General features: G+C 37.3%; 1 protein-coding gene across 3 annotated transcripts; it reads left to right on the forward strand.

The window, feature by feature from the left end:
• Window positions 1-750: 750 nt before the first annotated feature.
• Window positions 751-21585, forward strand: LOC111592699 (protein vestigial). 3 transcript variants are annotated; one of them, XM_023305081.2, is made up of 9 exons: window positions 751-1444; window positions 2129-2211; window positions 4306-5263; window positions 9586-9982; window positions 11718-12119; window positions 18651-18742; window positions 18923-19119; window positions 20835-20908; window positions 21084-21585. In XM_023305081.2, exons 3-9 carry the CDS (start codon window positions 5168-5170, stop codon window positions 21131-21133), a joined length of 1308 nt encoding a protein of 435 aa, XP_023160849.1. In that variant the 5' UTR covers window positions 751-1444; window positions 2129-2211; window positions 4306-5167; the 3' UTR covers window positions 21134-21585. The 3 variants fall into 3 exon arrangements, with proteins under 3 accessions (XP_023160849.1, XP_023160858.1, XP_023160865.1); XM_023305090.2 differs by having other exon boundaries at window positions 751-988; XM_023305097.2 differs by lacking the exon at window positions 751-1444 and adding an exon at window positions 1767-1887.
• Window positions 21586-21807: the final 222 nt, after the last annotated feature.

Consider the following 21807-nt stretch of genomic DNA (forward strand, 5'->3'; position numbering starts at 1 on the left):
TAAAAAAACTTATTTACATGAAGATTTTTCTAGTTTTGATATGTGATATATGATAAATGAAAAGAAGAAACGAAGATGACCGCGTTAAGTCTTTAGAGTGAAGAAGCTAAATGAAAGAATATAACATAGATAGAATTATAGCCAAAATGCATCAGTTATGCGAGTCGCAGCTTCGGTATCATGGCTGTAATTCTGTCTATTATGTGTGCCTTCAACTCGTTTGTCCCTAAAACTTTTTTTAAAATAACAGAAATTATCTTAAAGACAAATAATTTATCAGTATAATTTTCATGTCATTTTTTTTTCAATTAAACTGATTTGATTTATTTTTTAATATATTTGAAAGTGAATTTTTGCAGCATAAAAATCTATAAAAAGTTACTCTAACTCTACTATAAGATAACTTAAGCATAGCATGCAATAAATACATATGCTATTGATATAATTAAAGTTCTTATTTTGTGTAATTTATTTCTGTCAGTCATTGATTAAGAGTTCATTATAAAGCAATCATGTTAATGCATTGTCCATGAGCCTGATGAAGATTCACTGAGAGCTGTTTGACATACTCTTTTCAACTTATCGGATGAGCGTTCGCTGGGAACACACACTCATATACATCCACAAACACCTTGTCAACGGGGAGAACACAATAAATTTTATTCAGTCTCAATCAGATTATTATCAATACAACGTACGTATACGTCACGTTGTGTCCAACTGGAACACTGTTGACACAGTTGGCAAATACTTTTCGGTCAAACAAAAGGACGAATACAAATTCCTTTCAATCTGTGTGCGTTACGTACGTACGTGTTGCACAGCAACTGTGCGTGGCTTCTGCTATCGGCGAAACGGACTTTAAAATCAGACAACAGTGCGACAAGCAGCAGAGAGCCCGACCATAACAGAACAGAACAGAACAGAACACAACAGAACAGAAAGAGAGAGAAGAACAGGGCAGGAGCAAATATTTCCTGATATTCGAGTACGAGAGTCCGTCTACTTCAAGACACAATTGAGACGCACTCCATTTTATTTTCACACCGCGGCATCGTTTGTTCAGACACCGCGCACTAACACTAACAGCAGCAGCTACAGTACAGCAGCAACAGTAACAACAACAACAACAGCCACTGCACGTAAATGGCACATTAACACACACATAAACAAAGTAGGCGTTGCTAAATGCTAGCGCACAGCGTCCACACTAGTTGTCTCGCTCTGGCTGTTGCATGCGACGACAGTGGCAAGCGAGACGGCGATTACTCGAAATGCCATTTTGTTTGCGCTTCTGCTGCGCCGCTGCCGCCGTCGCGACTGCATCCATCGAACAACTGCCAGCAGCTGGCAGCCAGTTTGTTTTCTCCCTTCCAATCGAGCGGCAGCGGCGTTTCCGCTCGCGTTCTCTTCTACGCGCACTCATCTCAAGCCCAGCCAAAAAGTGAGCGATCGCAGCAAATGCAATTCTGTTTGAGTGTAATTAAAAGATTTATTCGAAATCGGCGTCGATGCATCTTCCACCTTCACTTGGAGCTAAACTAATGCTGCAGACGTAACGTAAACTAATTGTGAATGCGAAAGCGAATGTGAGCATCGGTCGTTTGTCTCCACCATCTCCGGCGCGGTCTCCGTCGCAGTCTCCGTCGCCGTTTGCCGCGCTGCCGAGTCGCAAGAATTTATGGAATTTGGCATTTGTGGATTTAGCGAAAATATTTTCATTGAGTGCGCGAGCAAATGTTTTTGTGTACGCTTCGCCTTCCGATCTGGTTCCCTTGCCCGTTCCCGCTTCCCGTTCCCGCTCACGCTCCCCCCCATCCGTGCCCCACAGCGATCTCGCTTTCGTCGCAGCCATAAAAGCAGCGTTAAAATCTTAAAAATTCACGTGTAAATTCCGGTGCTTATAAATTTAATTACTATTTAAATTAACTGCAACCCATACGCAAAACGCGTGCTTTAACGACGGCATTAAACCGTCACTGTCTGTGCAAATCTAACCAAATGTGAATCAAACAAAGCCCCCAGTGTTGCTCTTATACAGTACCAATACAAATACAAACGTATATATATATATCTATATGCATACATATTTATATATACATATATATATTTCTGCTTATTTATAAAGTGCATGAAACAGTTACAAATCGAGAACAGCTCACAGAGCAAAACATTTTGCAAGAATTGGATTAAATTTTGTATTCTTGAGGCGTAAGTATATAAAACTTTAGTAATATAAAAGTATAAAACGTTGAATGTTGAACAAGTTAGACATATTTTAATCAACATCTTAGTTAAGGCATAGAATGCATAATCAAATTTAGTTGCAATGTTGTGAAAGTTTCTTGAAATTGTTGCTGCAATTCATATTGATATTACTCGTTTATATATACTTCAATATTAGGCATAGTATATTTACTTTTTTGAATATAATTGTTATTAGACGTGCTTTGAATATCTATTTGTAAGATGCTTGCTTTAGAGCGTCTATCCATATATAGCAGTAATCAGACTAGCCTAAGTCCAGCTCAGGCCTTGCCTACTTAAAAACTATTATATTGTATCTAAAATAAAAATAATTTAATGAATTAAGGAATTTTAAAAGAGAATGTGTAATATAAGATGTAACGAAAAACTATAGGCTTAGGATTATATAAAATATATATATCTAAACTTAATTAAACAAGAATTTTAGATAATTATCATTACATCAAAAACAAAATAAACAATGATAATTATAGACTCCAGCCTCAAGTATTGCTACAATTCGAGTACAAAACTGACAGATTTAATTAAGAAGACAACACTTGAAACTAATTAATTACTGATAGTTATAAAGGTATACCCATATGCAGTAGTAGAAGTCAGCGTTCATTCATAATTAATTGAATATGCCAAAGTAAATTAGTGTCACTAAACGATTACATATATTTAATAAATATATATATATATTTATATGCATATATATATATATATATATGTTATATATATATTATATATTCTATTATATTATATATTTTTTGTTATATATTTTTTTTAGCTTTGAGCATTTCGGTGAAAATAAATTTGTATTGCATTATAAATTTGTAGAGATATTTTAATAACTTAAGATTACATAGAATCTATTGTTTATGGTCTGTTTTATTTTTTCTCTTCTGTTCTTATACTAAATTGTATTCTTAGCCAAACATTGTATGATATTAATTTTGGGTAAAGGTTTCAAATTATTTTAGAACAACTTTTGCTTAATGATTTCTAGTTTCAATCAAACCCTTTTAAATTATTTTATTTTATTTGTTATATTATTAATAACTTTATTATTATTATTATTTTGCTTATCTATATGATTATATTATTGTTAATTTTTCTCTGTAAATTAAAAGGGTAAAATATCATCTCATAATATTTATCACATCTAACAACATTGTTTAATCAAATTGGCTATAAAATCAAAGCCTTAACTTTATTTTATGAATTGTCCAACATCTTAAATTTAAATTTACACATATTTCTGAATCACGGCAGTCATTAATTAACTTTATTTCGCAATAAAATAATAAAAAATGGGAAGCAAATATATTTATGCCAATTCAAATCAAATTTGTAAGCTTTTACCTCGCGCTGTGTAATATTTAATATGAATATATAAGATATACATATATAATTTATGAAATATATAAAAATTGAAATGTGTAATGTTAGTGTAAGAGAATTGCAGTAAAATTTAATAGATTGTATACATAATATATATAGTCTAGAGTATATTAAATTATTATTTAGAAAAGCAATTTGGCTGACAGAATGAAATGAGAACTTCAAATGAAGATTAAAGATTCGAGATGCTTGTCATAGAACAGATGTGTGGTAGGTCATATATGTATATATAGACGAACATACATACATACATACATACATACATACATACATACATACATACATACATACATAAGCGACTAATGCGAATATGTGTGTTCGCATTAGTCGCTTCTTTTACAGCGTTGCTTTTTTTAAACTCTTATATTCCCCGAAATGGTATTCAAAATACGATCTATTTATATGTCTAGAAAACATAGAGTACTCTGCAAATAGGCCAAAACAGATATAATTAGTTGGGCAGGTATGCAAAAGATAGAACAATTGCTGCCATTACTCGCATATGCATTTCTGCAGATCCGTTAGAGAGTAAAGAGATTTTGTTTAAAGGGGCTTCTCTATTGCACTAATACGTTAAATAATTATGTGTAGAGGAACTCGTATATTTGACGCAAAACAACAATTTTAATGCATTTCATTGCCGTCTTGCAGCGATCTTTTTTTCAACGGAAACTCGGACAAGGGAACGGCCCCATAATGGATGCCAGGAAAGCAGCAACAATAATAACAATGCAACAGCAAACAAGCAACAGCAGCAGCAACAACAACTAACAGCAGTCAACAATGTGGAAATGATAATTGCAATTGCCTGCGCATAGAAGCAAAGCAAAAGCGGTTGAAGAAAGCTGCTGAAAAAAGCGAGGAAAATTCATCGAAAGAAGTTCGCGTAGCAAACAAAAGAAAAACCAACAAAAAATAAATATATATAAGTAAAGACAAAAAGTAATTAAAGCTCTTGATACAAACGCGATGGTGTTTTACAATATGTAAATATAATTAGCCGAGCGGAGTTTTCATTCCTGGAATTCGCCATTGCCAACGGAGTTGGCAAAAAAGACAAACACAGATACAAATACAAATACAAATACAAATACAAATACAATAACAAAGCACGCATACTGCAACTCGTCTATGAAACCGGTCTTATAATTAGTCCTAACTCCACGTCGCCTCATCCCACTTCAGAGTTTTTTCTTTCTCTCTCATTTTTGTCGGCCTGGCGGCCGAGGCCTAGGCGCGACTGATTCAAAACTGATTCCAAAAACAGAGAAACAGCTAACAGTAAACGGCCAACGGCCAACGGCAATTGGAATAGCAATTGGCTGTCAAAGCGAGAGAAAAACTGAAAATTGGTGGAAAAAGCTCGCGGAAAACTGTGATTACTGTGATTAGTGTGGTGCGTGTGGTGCCTCTGTGGTGCGTGTGTGCGATCATTATAATATACACCTGTGCGAACAAATTTCAATCGACAGATCGGGATTTGAGTGCGTTGTTGGCAACTGCAACTGCGACGATGGCAGTGTCCTGCCCAGAAGTTATGTACGGTGCCTATTATCCATATCTGTATGGGCGCGCAGGACCAAGTCGTTCATTTTATCAATATGAGAGGGTAAGCCAACTCTTAACTCTTAACTCTTAACTCTTAACTCTTAACTCTTAACTCTTAACTCTTAACTATAGCTATCCATTCATCCTATATAAGCTCATCCTATGCTGACTGAGGCAAGAATCTTAATTTATTATTTTATTCTCTCATCGATTAGATCTTTAGTGTACTCTAAATTTTCGTTTAAAATCTAAGCATTTTCCATAAAAAATATTTTTGATTCAGGTATTTCACTTGTCTTCAACTGTTTTCTGTTCTTTGACAGTTTCCTCTAACTTTGCTTAGCTTCTGCTCGTTTCTTTCACAGAGAAAAGTATTCTGTTGTTTTATATGTCTTCTAAAGCACAACATTTGCAAATATATTACTTTACAGTTATATTAAATACCAAGTGTGCCTTGTGCTTTAGTTTATATAAGAAAAAGTTGATTTTTAATGATAAGATAAATATATACAAATTATTCAATCGACAGGCAGCGTACCATAATTCATTCATTCAAGACCAAAATAATATATATACATAAACAAAGGTTTCAGATGTTGCCTAGCATATTTTACATATTATTTATATAATTATTACCAAATGCAATAAAACAAAAAAAAAGTATAGCTCACATTTGACTTGCTGCTGCGACATTGCAGTTGACCAAGCTGAGGCATCCAACTATATTAGGACACTACTTTGCAATATATATGAATGAAAAAGAATATATATGTATACATACATAAATCACATTTATCTATTAACATAAAAAATGTTTATAGATCTCATATTGGTACTAGGCACAGCACAGTATGCAGTTATGCAATTTATTCTTGTCACACAGTAGGAAGTTCTATACTTTGTGACAAGAATAAATTGCATAAACATAAAGAATTACTGGATAACATTGGGGAACGTGTTTACATAGAAATTGACAGACAACAGAACATAGTTTTGACTCAAAATACTCTCCATTTAGCAATTTATAAATACCATACCAAAATGGTGTCCGACAGCTGAAATGTATTTTTGCAATTAACAATTCGAGTTACGAAACATGAGAATTCCACGTTTTTATACCCTGAGCCCAGTGAAAATAGGAAATCATTTTCTATATTGTATTTAACATAAATCATTCCAAATGAGTTACGTATAATTTTCCCCTGCAAATTCTAAATAAATCTGATCTGAGCTTTAAAGATAATTTTCTATTTTTTTACTAATGTCTTGCGAGAATAAATATTATGAATTGAAATTGTCAATTAAATATGCAGAATTTATTAAATAAGCGCACACTAAATATGCACAAATATAAATATATAAATAAATATAAATATATAAATATATGTGTATATAAAACATATATAAATATATTTAAGGATCATGTGACTAGCTTCAAATGCTGCAAACAAAAAAACTTAAATATTAAAATAATAAGAAATCTAAAAATATTACGAATTCTTGCTTTAAATAAATAAATAAATAAATAAATAAATAAATAAATAAATAAATAAATAAATATTACCAAATGCTTAATTTAAATTAAATAATATTTTATTTAACTTATTCTATATTAAAGTTAACTTTAAAAACCTGGCTTAATTTGCTTTGGCAACATTAAGACATTTGATTAAATTAAATCCGATTTAAACAAAACTTTGCCCACTTTACAAAATTATTAACGATTTATAAATAGTTTATTAGCTTAGATATTAATAAATAATGACTATTAAAGGTGAAAGAAAAATGTAGAGTTAATAATATTGCATTGAAAATTAATTAAAACTAAATTTAAACTTACTTCGTAAAGTTTTTAACAAAATTTGTTAGTTTAGCTCCACTGAAACAGGGCTCAGCTTCAGTCCAGATTCAAGGTAAAAGGTTAAAGCTACTAATTGCTAGTAGTAGATGCCAGATGCCCTCAATGTGACTTGTTTTTAGTTAAATGTAGTTAATTAAATGTGTGCAAACATAATTATTATAAACACGCACAATTCGAGTCGCTGGGCACTGGGCATTGGGCATTGCGCCTTGGGCAAGGCAATTTATGCACATTCAGAGAAACAGAGAGAGAATGAGGGAGAAGGAATAAGAGGGGGAGAGAGAGAGAGAGAGAGTAGGTATAATTAAATCCACCTAACAAATCATAAGAATTCACGCAAAACGCAAATCGTTTTTCGATGTGGACGCAGCAGCAGCAGTTGAAGATTCAAGGAATTCCGCCAGCAAATGTCGCTTTGTTTGCGCTTTGTTTTGTTTTTGTTATTGTTGTTGTTGTTGTTGTTGTTTTTAGTGCTAACATTGATTTCAAAGATATTGTTGATTTTTTTTGCTGTGACAAGTACAGAAAAGTTCTCACGATGCCAGCAGCGCTTCACAGTGCTGCCCAAAAGGGACATTCGCATTGAATCTGAATCCGAAACTGGGTCTGGGTCTGGGTCTGTGTCTGTGTCTGGTGCTGGGCTTGGGGCTGGTTCTGACTCTGGCTCTGTGTCTGTGTCTGTGTGCTTGGGTCGCTGCTTGGGTCTCTGGACTTGGGTCTCGCTGTCCTGCGTTTGGCTGCTGGGAGCTTGTCGCTGTGGCACAAAGAAATTCTTGTGTCGCAAGTTCCAATTATACAAGGCCGCGGCACCAAATCGAAATTGGCCTTTTATGTAAGTAACCGATACGACACGATTCTGATTCTATGCTTTTGCATGACCATAAAGAGGTCCAGATAAACTCAAAAAAGATCGCGCTGGCTACGCACACACACAGAGTGCGAGCCTGGCTTAGGGCTGGCTGCGGCTGGCCAATCGCAGATTGAGTCAGCAGCCAGCCCGGTGACCGGTAAGCGTTGATCGTTGATCGCTTACGGGTGACCGGTGACCGGTGACCGGTTTATTTGCCCAACGTCCAAAGCTGTGCAGCGCTGTTTTGTCGTCCCGTCGACACTTTGCCTCCTTTTTTTTTGGGTTTCGCAAGGCTTGTGTGCCCTTTCTCTTAATTTATTGTGTGTATCGCCATTAGTTCTTGCCGAGCACTTCAAAACGGCCAGCAAGCCGTCCGGGCTGCGATCAGCGATAAGCCTGCTGCAACAGCAACAGCACAGAGTCAGAGATGTCGCAGGTTCGTCTGGCCCCAGCCAGGTGATTTATGCCGTGTGAGCTGCTCGCTGAGCGCTCAGCATAATCGAAATATCGCTGCAGCTAATAACAGACAAAGCGACAAAGCGACAAACAGTCAAACAAAAAGCGCTGCAGCTGCAGTCGTTGCCGTTGCTCTTTCAGATACTTTTGTATCTGCGCATTGTTCGCACGTCGGCTACTGCACTTGGCTGGGCCAATTTGAGCGCTGGGCAGCGATCGTGTCGCCTGATAAGCAGCCAGGCGGCAACATATTGATTATGTGCTTAAGCCGATTGACGGCTGCAGATATTGCTATCGATACCGATGCAGATACAGATACATTACCTTGCCGCGTCCTGCTCGATGACTGGGCAACTTTTGCCCTTTCTAATTAGTTTTAGGTGGGGCTGTGTCTGTGGCAGGGGCGGGGCAACAAATTAAGACTTTTTGTAAACAGGCCGCAGCATAAAATGAGATGCCGCAGCAACTGTGTCAGCTGCCGCTGGTGCTGCTGTGGAATGTATCTGCTAGACACACACACACACACACACACACCCACGCCAGCCGGCGCATTGGGTTGCTGCACATAAATCATGATCCGGGGCCACGAGCTGTCGATGCTAGCTGCACTTTTCAAATGGATCGTGCTGGTTAACCCATTATTAACCCCTCGACAGCCTCATAATTGGCGTGCGCCTACTCGTGGGCGTAGCTGCTTTAAATTTAGAAGCGTTTGCTCGCAAATGTGCCGCAACGAAGCCGCCGCGCGTCTAACGGCCGCTTATAGAACGCTTGCGCTAATGGGCTCATTAAAGAGCAGGCGAGCAGGCGAGCAGACGTGGTAGGTGCAACGCTGAAAGGTGGCAAGCGGGGGCAGTGCTGTGGAGCTAAGGGAGTTGTCGCTGCGCGCTCGTAAATTGTCTCGAGCGCCGCATTATGTTTGACACGTCGCCAAGCCGTAGAGATTGCGGCGTGATTATCGCCTTGTGAACGTCTCCGGGCTGTGACCTCCTACCCAAATGGGTTAGCTGCCCCTGCCGCCGCTGCCCTTATTTTCTGGGCAACTGCGTGACAATATGCGAACGCTCGTAAATTTAATGGCCTCACTGCATTTTCCATCAACATAAATTTTCGTATTGTGTCATTTTCAATTTGCACCGACGCGCTCATAACTCATCTCGCTGCAGCCTGACTGTTTGACTGCACAGCTAATGCCATCTCTTTCTATGCCTTTCAGTTCAATCAGGATCTGTACTCGTCCTCGGGCGTGCAGCTGGCCGCCTCCTCGAGCGCCTCTGGCAGCTCCCATTCACCCTGCAGCCCCATTTTGCCGCCATCGGTGAGCGCCAATGCCGCGGCAGCCGCCGTTGCTGCCGCCCACAATTCGGCGGCTGCAGCCGTTGCAGCCGTTGCCAACCAAGCGTCCTCCTCTGGCCTGCAGCTGGGCGGCGTCGTCGGTAGCGGACCGGCCAGCGGACTGCTCGGCTCCAATCTGCCCATTGGCAGCAGCGCCTCCAGCGCCGGCCTCGGCATGAGTCCCGTGCTAAGCGGCGCCGGCCCCGGCCACGGCCTGCACAGCCGAACACATCAAACCAAAGAAGAGGATCTCATCGTGCCGCGCAGCGAAGCTGAAGGTAAGTTGGCACTCAGCTGAATAAGAAGTGTCTGCAGAAGTGATAAGAGATTTTATATATAATATATATATATATATATATATATAATATATATAATATATATATATATATAATATACTATATATAGCTTAATAGAAATGTGCATTTAGCTAGTCTCATCTGTTAGTTGAAGAGAGCAAGAACAGTGGACATAGTTGACATAGCAAGACTGAGCAATAAATCATGTTTTATATTAACAGCTAATTCTTTATAATCTGAAGTCTTTCCAAAAAGTTGTGAATAGATTTGCAGAAGTTGATTTGCCCAAATATCCCTTCTTTAGAGGCAACGTGAAGGCAGACTAGATTTTCAGATTCGACTCAGACTACTTTGTTGACTCAGCCAATGGCTTCACTGCTATTTTAAAGTAACAGATAATAGACAATGGATAATAGACAATAGCCATTAGATAATAACTAATAGTTAAAGAAACTAACAATTTCGACAAAGTTCTATGCATAATGAATAAAGACAAGCTCAGATAATCAAAGTTTTTACTTGAAAATTAAATTATTTAAAAAGAATTCTATATAAAAAAATTTAAAAAAATGTTATATTCTATATTCGATTTATACAAATTAATTTATATATTTAATAATACAAAATATTTTATAAATATAAAAATTATAAAATATTATAAACTTACATTTTTAAAATGTTTAACACTTAAAATAACATTTTTAATATTGAAATTAAATATTTAAATTAAAATGTTTTAGATTAAATATTTAAAATATTATTTTAAAAATATAAAGTTATACTTTGAAACTGCTATAAAATGATATATTAAAAGACTTTAAGCACTTGAATTAATTTTTTCTAAAGAATAAAATGTTGTAGCTAAAGAGAACGGAATTCGATCTTGTTTAGAAATGATTCAGTTAAGATCAGAGCTAGGTTTGGTTGAGCATCTGATGCAGATTAGCTTTGGATTAATGAAAAGAAATACGCAAATAAATATGCAGTAAATCTTACTGAGAAAAATATTAAAAAATTAGGGAAAAAATTATATTTTTAAATATACTAAAAATGCTACAAAATTATTAATAAATACAACACAAAATTTATTTATAAAATTATTAGTAAATATTGAAAAGTAGCTCGAAAAAGCAAAAGGAAATTGAAGAGTTAAAAATGCTAAGAACTAGCAAAATAAATATTGTTTTATGCGTCTATATAGCTAGATATATAGTTTGATAGTCTTATATATATGTATATATATATATATATATATATATATATATCTTGATATCCAGCTTAGTGAGCGATAAGTCCAATAAAAATAAGCATGTTTATTCGCATTGCGGCTGTCAGCGTCGAAGATCGATTGTTCGCCTTGGCTGAAGGAATGTGCTGCCGTTTAAATGTAGCGAAGAACGTGATGGAGTGGCTGAGAGAGCGATATGTATATGTATAGAATGTGAGAGAGAGAGAGAGACAGAGAGAGAGGTAGAGATGGAGGGTTAGGCAGGCAGTTAGTGAGCGAGAGAGAGAGACAGGGAGAGTGGTTAATTAATTTGCACATTTTTGAGATTGTTCGTCGACATTCCGACGAGTTAACATTTAATAATTTATATCATATTTTATTGCGGAAATGCAGCAGACAACATGCAGCTATGCAATGAGCTTCGCACCTCAGTCCCGTACTATCGTTGTCGTTAAACTGATGAGATATTTGATACGATTTTGTTTGCAGCGCGCCTGGTGGGCTCCCAACAGCATCATCACAACGAATCATCCTGCTCCTCTGGCCCTGACTCGCCGCGGCATCCGCACTCGCACGCGCATTCGCACGCGCACTCGCATCCGCACTCGCTGCATGGCGCGGGGGCAGCATCCTCGGCGGGCGTAGGCTCAGCCACGGGCGCCATGTCCAAGGAGCTGCCACTGGACACCAGCAGCAGCAGCGGAGGCGGCGGCGGCGGTGGCGGCGTTAGCGGTGGCGGCGGCGTCGCCGGCATCGGCGGCAACAGCCAAGGACGCGCTCAATATCTGTCGGCCACCTGCGTTGTATTCACCAACTACTCCGGCGACACGGCCAGCGTTGTCGACGAGCACTTCTCCCGGGCGCTCAACTACAGCAACAAGGAAACAAAAGGTAGGTGCACACTGGCTCTGCCACAAAGTCTCACTCGCACCCCTCGCACGGCCCACACTCAGCATTTACATGTTGATCAAAAGACCCGCGCATGTCATGTACTTGTCCCAGCTGTCAGTTTGCGTGTTGGCGTTCGCAATTACCCGGAATCAGCAAAAGAATCAAGCCGGAGCCGAGGCCAAAATCTCATAATTAGCCAGGAATCAGAGCGAGTTATTAAAATGTCGCGTGCAATTGCCAATGAAAGTGCAAATGGGCATGGGAAGTGGCTGCAAAACATGCCTACTAAATAGGCCTATGCTGATTTCCGAGAAATCCTAGACTGAGATCTGATTAGCTTCTGTCTCTTGCTCTGGATAACGCCTTTGCCTTGCTTTGCTTTGCTGCAACTATTCAAATGAACCTCGCGTCTTTAGCTTATTATAAGATCAGCGTCTGCCTGTGCCTTTAGTCAGACAATACAGTCTACGCCCTACGCCCTCCGAAGGCCCTCTCAACTTGCAGTTTTTCCCCAGTCTCAGCGCCGAATGCCATTGCGTCGCACAATAAACCAAATAAATCAAGTTGCCACTTGCCACTCGGTTGTTCTTTCGATTTCAAAATTAATTACCTCCTTTAATGAAGATAAACGTTTTGTTTGTTCATGCTTGTCCCCAGTCCTCAGTGCCTCGCCCTCCTACCCTCCTACCCACTCAACCCTCTCGCCCCATCTCTCTGTCCTGTCAGCTTTTGTGGCCTGTCGCGCAATTTCTCGTTCCCGTTCCCGTTCGCGTTCTCTTTCATATTCATTTTATTTTATTTTTAAAATATATGCAATTCTTTGTTTTCGCATCTGTTTAGAACACACGACAAGCTAAACGAAACGCTAAGTACATGTGTTGCGAGCTGCTAAAATGTTTTGACAACTTTCATTCAAATGAAATGTTGCAAAAACTTCAACTGAATCTTAGTTGGAAATTCCTGAATATAGATCAAATCAATAAAAAAATCTCAGTGATGTCATATCCTTCTCGATTTAAAAGTTTCTATATTTACAAATTTTCCACGCCACAATAAGAAAAAAAACTGAAATGGTTTTCTTATCATTTCAGTTTTCTTTGTGGAAAAGGTTTAGAGATTCCAGCAAAACTTGCTGATATATATATATATATACAAGTATATATATATATAATGTGCGTATCGGAAAAATCTTTAATCTTTATAAAACGAGGCGTATAAATTCCCAATTTCAAATATCTACAACCAATCAAAATGGTTTGCAGAGCGACACAAGCACTGACAGCAGAACAAACATTGCCCATGACCAATATATTCTATTCACTTCATGAACAATTAAAAAAAATATATATATATATATATATATATATATAAATATAGAGTAAAGTTTTAAAAATTTTCCAACATAGAATGTTCTATAAAAAAATAAATTGTACATATATTTAAAAAATTACTTTAAATTAAAAAAAAATATATTGCTGCAATGCAAATTAAAATTTCGTATATGTATATATATATATATATATATACATATATACATATATATATATACATATATACATATATATATATATATATATATATATATATATATATATATATATATATATATATATATATACATATATGTATACTTACTGACCCAAAAACCAGCTCAACTGAATCTAAATTGTATTTCCTTATTTTTTGTTTTTAATTCAATTGAAAATACATTCTCAATATTTTTTTTACTATACAATTTTATATAGTAAAAAAAAATATTGAAAATTATTTTCAATTTAATTAAAAACAAAAAATAAGGAAATTCAATTTATCATTTATGAAGAAAAAAAATTATTTAAATTTTTACTAATTTTCTTCTCATTTTTAAATCGAAAACTCTAAAATAATATAAGATAGATATTTAAGAAGTTTTTGTGTTTGAATTCCAAAAAATGAATGGCCTGATTTGTCCCAAGAAAATCTAGAATCTAATCTATGTACAGCTCTTGCTCACAGACAAGACAAGCAGGATATCAGCTGAATTGCCTCTTAGGCAATCCAATAGCAGGCGGAAAGTTTGCTTAATACTAAAAACGAATCACATATAATTTACAATAAAAAAAAAAAACAATTTCTTAAATATTTATTTAACAAAAATATATAGCTTAAGAATTTATGGATATTTTAGGAGCACATGCCCATTGCCCATTTAGTCTGACAAGCTCATAAATTGCAGCTAATGGCTGTAAGGCAAATGCACAAAATTGTGGTCAATCAATCAATTAGCGCCTGGTTGGTCGTCAGACAGAGACATTTGCATGCTAAGCAGCTTGGCCAGGTAATGTTTATGTTTCGTACGTGTTCTTCTAGTGAAAGTTCAGCTCAGCTCAGCTCAGTAACCACCCACGAATTTGGCCAATCAACGAGCAGTTGAACAATTTGTGGCTTTATTTCTTTTTACCGCTAATCGCAATCGCAATGGCAACGGCAATGGCAATCGCAGAGTCGCATTTAATGCTCAGCTGGCTTTTATTGAGTTTCTGTGGCTGCCAGTTTGCCAGGTGGCAATCAGCGGGGGTGTGTGTAGCGGGTGGCGGGAGGGGGTGGGCGTGCAGGGAGCGTGCTTTGGCAGACTTGGCTCACAGTTTGGGGCTTTGATTGCGCAATTTTTGGCTCAGTAAAATTTCATTCGACACGCGCGTTAATTGCAAATTCAGGTTTATGTTGCCTGAATAAATCCAATCAGATTCAATCACTATTCCAATATCACTGAGCTACCTGAAACAGACTGCGTGTGTGTCTGGGTGTGCGGGTGTGCGGGTGTGGGTGTGGGTCTAGGCACACCCAACAATTATAATTTATTACAGCAAGATTTCATTTATATGAAATAGTTGAAAAAAGCGAATTTATCTAATTGTAAAATATTTGAAACAAGGAATTGGGCAATTTACTTTTAATATGCCAAGATTTTTGAATGGCGAATAGAGCATTAAGAAGAGAGGAGTGAAGAGTGGAAAGGGAAAAGGAAGGAGAGTGTAGAGAGTTTAGAAATTTCAGAGGTGAGAGAAAAAGGTAGGCGGGAAGAAGGAAGAGGGAAGAGGGAGGAGGGAAGAGGGAAGAGGGAAGCGAGAACAGAGAAGAAGGACGAGGGAAGGGAGAAGAGAGAAGAGAGAAGGAAGAGGGAATGGGGAAGAGGGAAGAGGGAAGAAGGAAGAAGGAAGAAGGAAGAAGGAAGAAAAGAAAAGAAGAAAGAAGGAAGAAGAAGGAAGAAGGAAGAAGGAAGAAGGAAGAAGGAAGAAGGAAGAAGGAAGAAGGAAGAAGGGAGAGGGAAGAGGGAAGAGAGAAGAGAGGAGAGAGGAGAGAGGAGAGGGGAAGGAAGAGGGAGAAGGGAGGAGGGAAGAGAGAAGAGAGAAGAGAGAAGAGAGAAGAGAGAAGAGGTAAGAGGGAAGAGGGAACAGAGAAAGGAGAAAAAGAAGAGAGAAGAGAAGAGAGAAGGGAAAAGAGAGAAAGAAGAAGATAGAAGAGAGAAAGAAGAGCTGAAATAGAAGAGAGAAAGCAGAATATATTTATAGAATCTAAAAGAGATAAGAGCTATACGTGATAAGAGAGATATAAGCATTGAGAACGAAAAAAAAGAGAAGAGACAATTCATATGTTAATTTGGCTTTATTCTTTTAAACTGTTATACAAATATATACATAAATATATATTCATAAAATATAAAGTTAAATTAAGTATTCATTGACTTCAGATGGTCCAAGCCCAATATTTCCAATGGAAGAAACATCTAGTAGTTCGCCTATATCCGAAGTGTTAGAAGTGAGTGGCAATCTGATCTATCAATACCTTAAGTACATATGTATAAAGAATTTTTAAGTATCTAAAAAGGACTTTTCAAGAGGTTGTCTTACTAGTCTCTTAAAAATAGCGAAATGAATGTTATATTAGCTCAAATTTAGCTCAAATGTGATAGTTGTGATGATGGAGCTATTGCTGGTTTTTCAAATGTTCAAATGTCGATGCAATTAGAAAAGTAAATTCTAATTGTTGTTGACTAAATAGTATTTGTTTTATTGATTACTTTACTCTGGCTACGCTGATTAAGCATAAATATTTTTCAAGTATTTAGATTTCTTTGCATTCAAATATTTGTTACTCCATATTTCACTTGAAACAATTAAAACAAATTTGTTTTTTTTTTTGTGTGATATTTAAAGTATATATGAAGTATGGCAATCAGAATGATTTTTAATAAAAAAAATTTAAGTTTGAATTTGATTTTGAAATGATTGAATAGAAATGGAAAGGATTTTAGAACAAAATAAAACTTCAAATTTAGTTATTAATAACTAATACGGACAGTATATAAGAGAGCTTGTGAAAAGCATTTAGTTTTAGTTAATGTGGAACCACAACTAAACCACTCACCCACTAAGCAGGCTGTAAAACTTGCGCAATGCAAACGAAAAGAAAACAAAACAAAAATAAATAAAAAAAAAACAAAAACTTTTTTCAGGTTTTTTTTAGTTTTATTGTGACGCTACTTAATGGTATTTAAAGTTCATTTTGGCCATTTGTCTATTTGAGTGGTTAACACACACACACACACACACACACACACACAGACAGAGATTTTTGCATTGATGTGCGCACTTTTAAAAACTATTCAGTATATTTATATAGATTTTTCTCGTTGTAGCTGCGATGTGCAGCTTGTTGTTGTTGTTGTTGTTTTATATATACACATATATAAAAGTGTATGTATATATAGATATATCTAGTTGGAATGTGCTATAAAATGTCGCCGGAATGCGATGTGGTCGATGTTGTTGCTACTGCTGCTGCTGCTGCTGTGCGCTGTTGTTGTTGTTGTTGTGCGGTTCGTCTGGCGGTGCCAATGCCGAATGCCGCATAGATTCCTCATTACGGTTTTAAAATGCATTTCAATTAACTGCTCACTCGAGATACACTCGCACGGCGCACACACACACACACAGGTTGAGTGTGTGGCACGCTTGCACTTTCAGTTGTTGTGGCTTCTGTTCTGGCTCCTAAAATATCATCGACAGCGAGAGAAAATGTGTAGATGGCCCGAGACGTTCTCAGCTGCAGCCTTCAGTTGTTGTTGTTGTTGTTGTGGTGGTGGTGGACGGGGCCCCCGTTTTTTTTCGGTTTTCTTTTTCTGTGGCACTTTCATATGATATTCGAATGTGCTGCGAGCATTTAATTAGATGCTCAAGGAATTCGATTTAAAATTCCTTGGCACCCGCCGCTGGCGCAGATGCCAGAGTCCAAGCAGCCGAGCCCTAAGCAGCCCTAAATTAAGGCAGACAAGGACAAAGGATGCGAGCCATGTGTGTGTCCTGCGATCGGCGCTTATCAGCTAACAGTTATCGGGCTGCGACTTCATTAGGCTGGCACAGATCAGGTGAAAGGTGAATGCCTATCAGGTAGTTCAACTTTGGCGGCTTCTGTCGCTTTGAGCTGCACAATGAAAGTGAAAACGGTGCGGGCGGGCGGTCGGTCGGCACGGGAGAGTGTTGTCAAATCTTGGCTGGCTGCAGCGGCTGCTGTGGCTGCTGTGGCTGCAGCTTGTTTGCACATTAATGGGAATTCCTGACCGTCAGTTGGGCGAGTGAGTGAATGATGCTCAAAGTTGGCGACGATGACGACTTTTTGCCAGCCGACGCAGCTGAATGGGGCACGCGGCATCGCTAACCAACCAACCAAGTCAGCCAGCCAGCCAACAGGCAGCAGCCCCGAGGCAGGAGGCAAGTCAGCCACATCATCAGCATTCAAGGCACACTCACAACGTGCCGTGGCAAGTCGCGACTTGTGACTCGCGACGGCAGTTCGAAACATATCCTCAAAGCTGCTGCCTACCCTCGGTAACAGCTACTCATGGAGTCTATGCCCCGTTCAGCGACTCTGCTGCAGTTGTTGTATATATTTTTCTCTTGAATTGAGTTTGGAATGTTGTCAACGCAAATGCGCCTATGTACACAGGCCTCAGGCCTCAGTTGCCTCTGACTGCGGCAGTCCCCAGTTGCAGTCCTTGGCACATGTGCATGCATGCATGCCACAGACGCCAGCCAGTCAGCCAACCAAAAGTTGTTGCTATTTTCGGCAACAATTTCCAAGCAGCAGCAGCAGCAGCAGCAGCTCCATTACTCCACTCGCTCGCTCTCCACACATAATGGAGATGTCTGCATGTTCGTCTTCTGCGATTTCATAAGCGCGTAGATTTACAACCATTTAATACAAGTGATGATCCTGAACACGGCAACGACAACAAACATTCCGCTCAGTTATTTGCAACAAGCCATGGCGCCGACGACAACACAAGTACGTGGCTCCCTCAGCAGCCATTTGCGAGCATCCAGCCGCTGCTCACTTTATCATTATGCACTTGAATTGAATGGCTGGCTGGCTGGCTGGCTGGCTGGCTGGCACTCCTCGAGTTTGGCCTATTAGAGTCGGCCAGTCAAATGCGGCTAACTGGTTTGGCTTGTGGATTAACAGCGATACGCTTTTCGATTTGACTCTTTTCAGATAGCAGCAGCCCAATGTCGAGTCGCAATTTCCCACCATCGTTCTGGAACAGCAATTACGTGCATCCCATACCCGCCCCCACGCATCCACAGGTAAGTGTCGGCTGCATAAACAATGCCACAGTGGCCACGAAAACTGAAAACGATTAACTGCAATACGTGCCGCAATTACCCAAGTCCGACTGCTGCACGCATTGGCAAAATAAGTTGTAATTCGAATTTCGCTCACCGGCCATATCTGTGCGCCCCATCTCTGTCTCTGTCCACATCCAGGTTAGCGACTTGTACGGCACAGCGACAGACTCTGGCTACGCCGCAGATCCCTGGGTGCCGCATGCGGCGGCCGCGCACTATGGTTCCTACGCGCATGCGGCGCATGCGCATGCAGCCCACGCGCATGCCTACCACCACAACATGGCCCAGTACGGCAGCCTGCTGCGCCTGCCCCAGCAGTATAGCCACGGCACAAGGTGAGTCTAACGCTAAATTGTCGAGGCAGCTTTTATGGCTCTATTAGCTGAATTATTCTCAATTCATATACCAAACTATGAACTAAAATGGAAATTTTGACTGCGATGTAAACGAATGTGGCGATAGATATAATAGCACCTGCCTGACAGTTATCCTTAAGAATTAGCGGGGTGAAAAAGAGGTGAAAACTTGGGTAAAACTTGTTAGAGTTGCTTTAAGATAGGCTTTCCCAGAGGAGTCACCTTTAAACAGATTTTATTTATAATATATATTGCATATATTATACAGATTACAGCTTTAACTCATATATAACTTCAATCTGTATCTTCATGCTGGAGTGGGAAACGCACAGTGTGTTTGAGAAAGTTCAGATGAATTGCTTTCTGGATTAGAGATACACACATATATATAGATTGAAATTATATTTATTAAATTTTATTAAATTTGAAATTTATTAAATATATTTTACTAAATTTTAAATTAAATTTTAATTTAATATTAAAGTAAATTGAAATTCCTTTTAAATTAAATTGAATGAAATAATTTTATTAAATTTCTTTAAAAATATTTATTAAATAATAAAATAAAATAATTTATTAAATATATTCTACTAAATTTTAAATTAAATTTAAATTCCTTCTAAATTAAATTGAATGAAATAATTTTATTAAATTTCTTATATGATATAAACAAATATAAAAAAATATTTATTAAATATAAAAATAAAATAATTTATTAAATATATTTTACTAAATTTTAAATTTATTAAATTTTAATTTATTATTAAATTAAATTTAAATTCCTTTTCAAATAAATTGAATGACATAATTTTATTAAATTTCTTATATATAAATAAATATAAAAAAAATATATTTATATATATATATATATAATAGTAATATAATACTAATAGTACTTCCATATAAAATACTTTCAGTCTATATATACAATTATGAAACCTCATTTAAATTATTTAAATATTCACGTTCAAAATTCTTCTGATCCTTATTTGGGATCAGAATTTTCAATTTTCATATTTTTATCAAATTTTCACATTTCTATCAAAAATCAAAAAGGATAAGGAAACGATATGTTTTCAATTCGTATAAATAGTTTCTGTTTAGCAAATCAAGCCATAAATAAAGCTTTTTACGCAGTTCATAATATGCAGAAACTCAACTATTTTATATCTTTAAAAATTACTCTAAGTGACTATGTACATAGGTCAAAAATTTACTCCATTTACATTCAATGTTAGCATAACATTAGTTTGAACAACTGTTAAGTAACATTATGTTAAGGAAGAAGAAAGAACATGGCACTAGCAGCGAGGCGGTGGGACAGACAAAAAGCTCGCTCAGTCGGCAAATAAATCAGAAGAGATTAAATAAGAGCAGGTAAACTGGAGTCGAAACGGCCTACTGGGGAAGCATCAGAGTCACTTTTGTGTAATATCTTAAAACAACTCATATAAAATTTATTTATTTATTTATAAATAAAATATATAATTTAGAAACCCTTGCAAGAATTTTTATCTTCTTTAACATATTTCAATGCTCGATAATATATATTATTTAGATAATAATATATTATCTAGAAACATTTGCAAGAATTTGTATCTTCTTTAAAGCCAAGCTAACACATATTTAAATGCTCGATCTGCTTTTCGCATATCTTTCTAAATAATCCAACGCTTTGTTTGGCCTCCTCGCAGACTACACCACGACCAGCAGACGGCGCACGCCTTGGAGAGTGCGGCAGCCTACTCGAGCTATCCGACAATGGCAGGTGCGTACTCACTCGACTCCAGCGGCAAGGACTTGAGGCATTTGTGTGCCATTGTCATGGCAATGGCAATGGCAATGGCAATGACTTCTGACCTCTGTTCAGATTGTGCTTTAATGAAATGTTTTCCTTTTTTTCTTTGGCTCTTTTCTTTGTTGATTTCGTTGGCCACAAAAAGGTCTGGAGGCTCAAGTGCAGGAGTCGTCAAAGGATCTGTACTGGTTCTAGACGACAGGACGCCAGTGTTATCCCACGCCACGCCAACAGGTGTGAGGGGAATTCTCGTTGATGTACAAATTAATGAAAGTGACACTCAACAAATAATGCAAATAAATCACAACAACAAACGGCAACCCAACAACAAACAATAAACGGAAGCTCCGCTAATGTTAAGCAAACAGCAGACAGGATTCAAATGAAGCTGAGTCCTGGCACCACCCCCGCCCCCTCATATACCTATATCGAACAGTTTTGGATTCCGTTAAACGTTGCTGAAATCTGACTAAACAATAAAAGATAATTATGAAATGTTTGTTTGTAATTAAAGTGAGTCTGTGAGGTTTAAAATTTACTTTTACTCTTAAATATTGTAAACAATTCGCGTATTAAAAATTGTGTAATTTTTGTATTGTATTGTACAAGCCCCCCTAATTTTAGCATCCCATATCAGCAAGTTAGACACGCATACATATAAATTATAAATATATAATTATATATACACGTACATATAACATATAACATATACATATATAAAAAAAAATATATATATATATGTATGTATTCTTATGCATAATCTGCGTTAGAGTTTTTTGGTAACAATTTACTACAGCGATAATAATATTATTAATAATAATAATAATAAAACACACTAATGATAATAATCAACATTTCTTGTATAGTAC

The sequence above is a fragment of the Drosophila hydei genome, unplaced genomic scaffold, assembly GCF_003285905.1.
Source record: "Drosophila hydei strain 15085-1641.00,03,60 unplaced genomic scaffold, DhydRS2 tig00000060-arrow-pilon, whole genome shotgun sequence".
NCBI classification, from domain to species: Eukaryota; Metazoa; Arthropoda; class Insecta; order Diptera; family Drosophilidae; genus Drosophila; species Drosophila hydei.

Excerpts from the sequence above, each read along its gene's own strand:
- LOC111592699 (XM_023305081.2), top strand. The coding sequence starts at position 5,168 with ATGGCAGTGTCCTGCCCAGAAGTTATGTACGGTGCCTATTATCCATAT. Across the intron at positions 5,264-9,585 it reads CATTTTATCAATATGAGAGG|TTCAATCAGGATCTGTACTC; the intron begins GTAAGCCAACTC and ends TATGCCTTTCAG. Across the intron at positions 18,743-18,922 it reads CCGCCCCCACGCATCCACAG|GTTAGCGACTTGTACGGCAC; the intron begins GTAAGTGTCGGC and ends GTCCACATCCAG.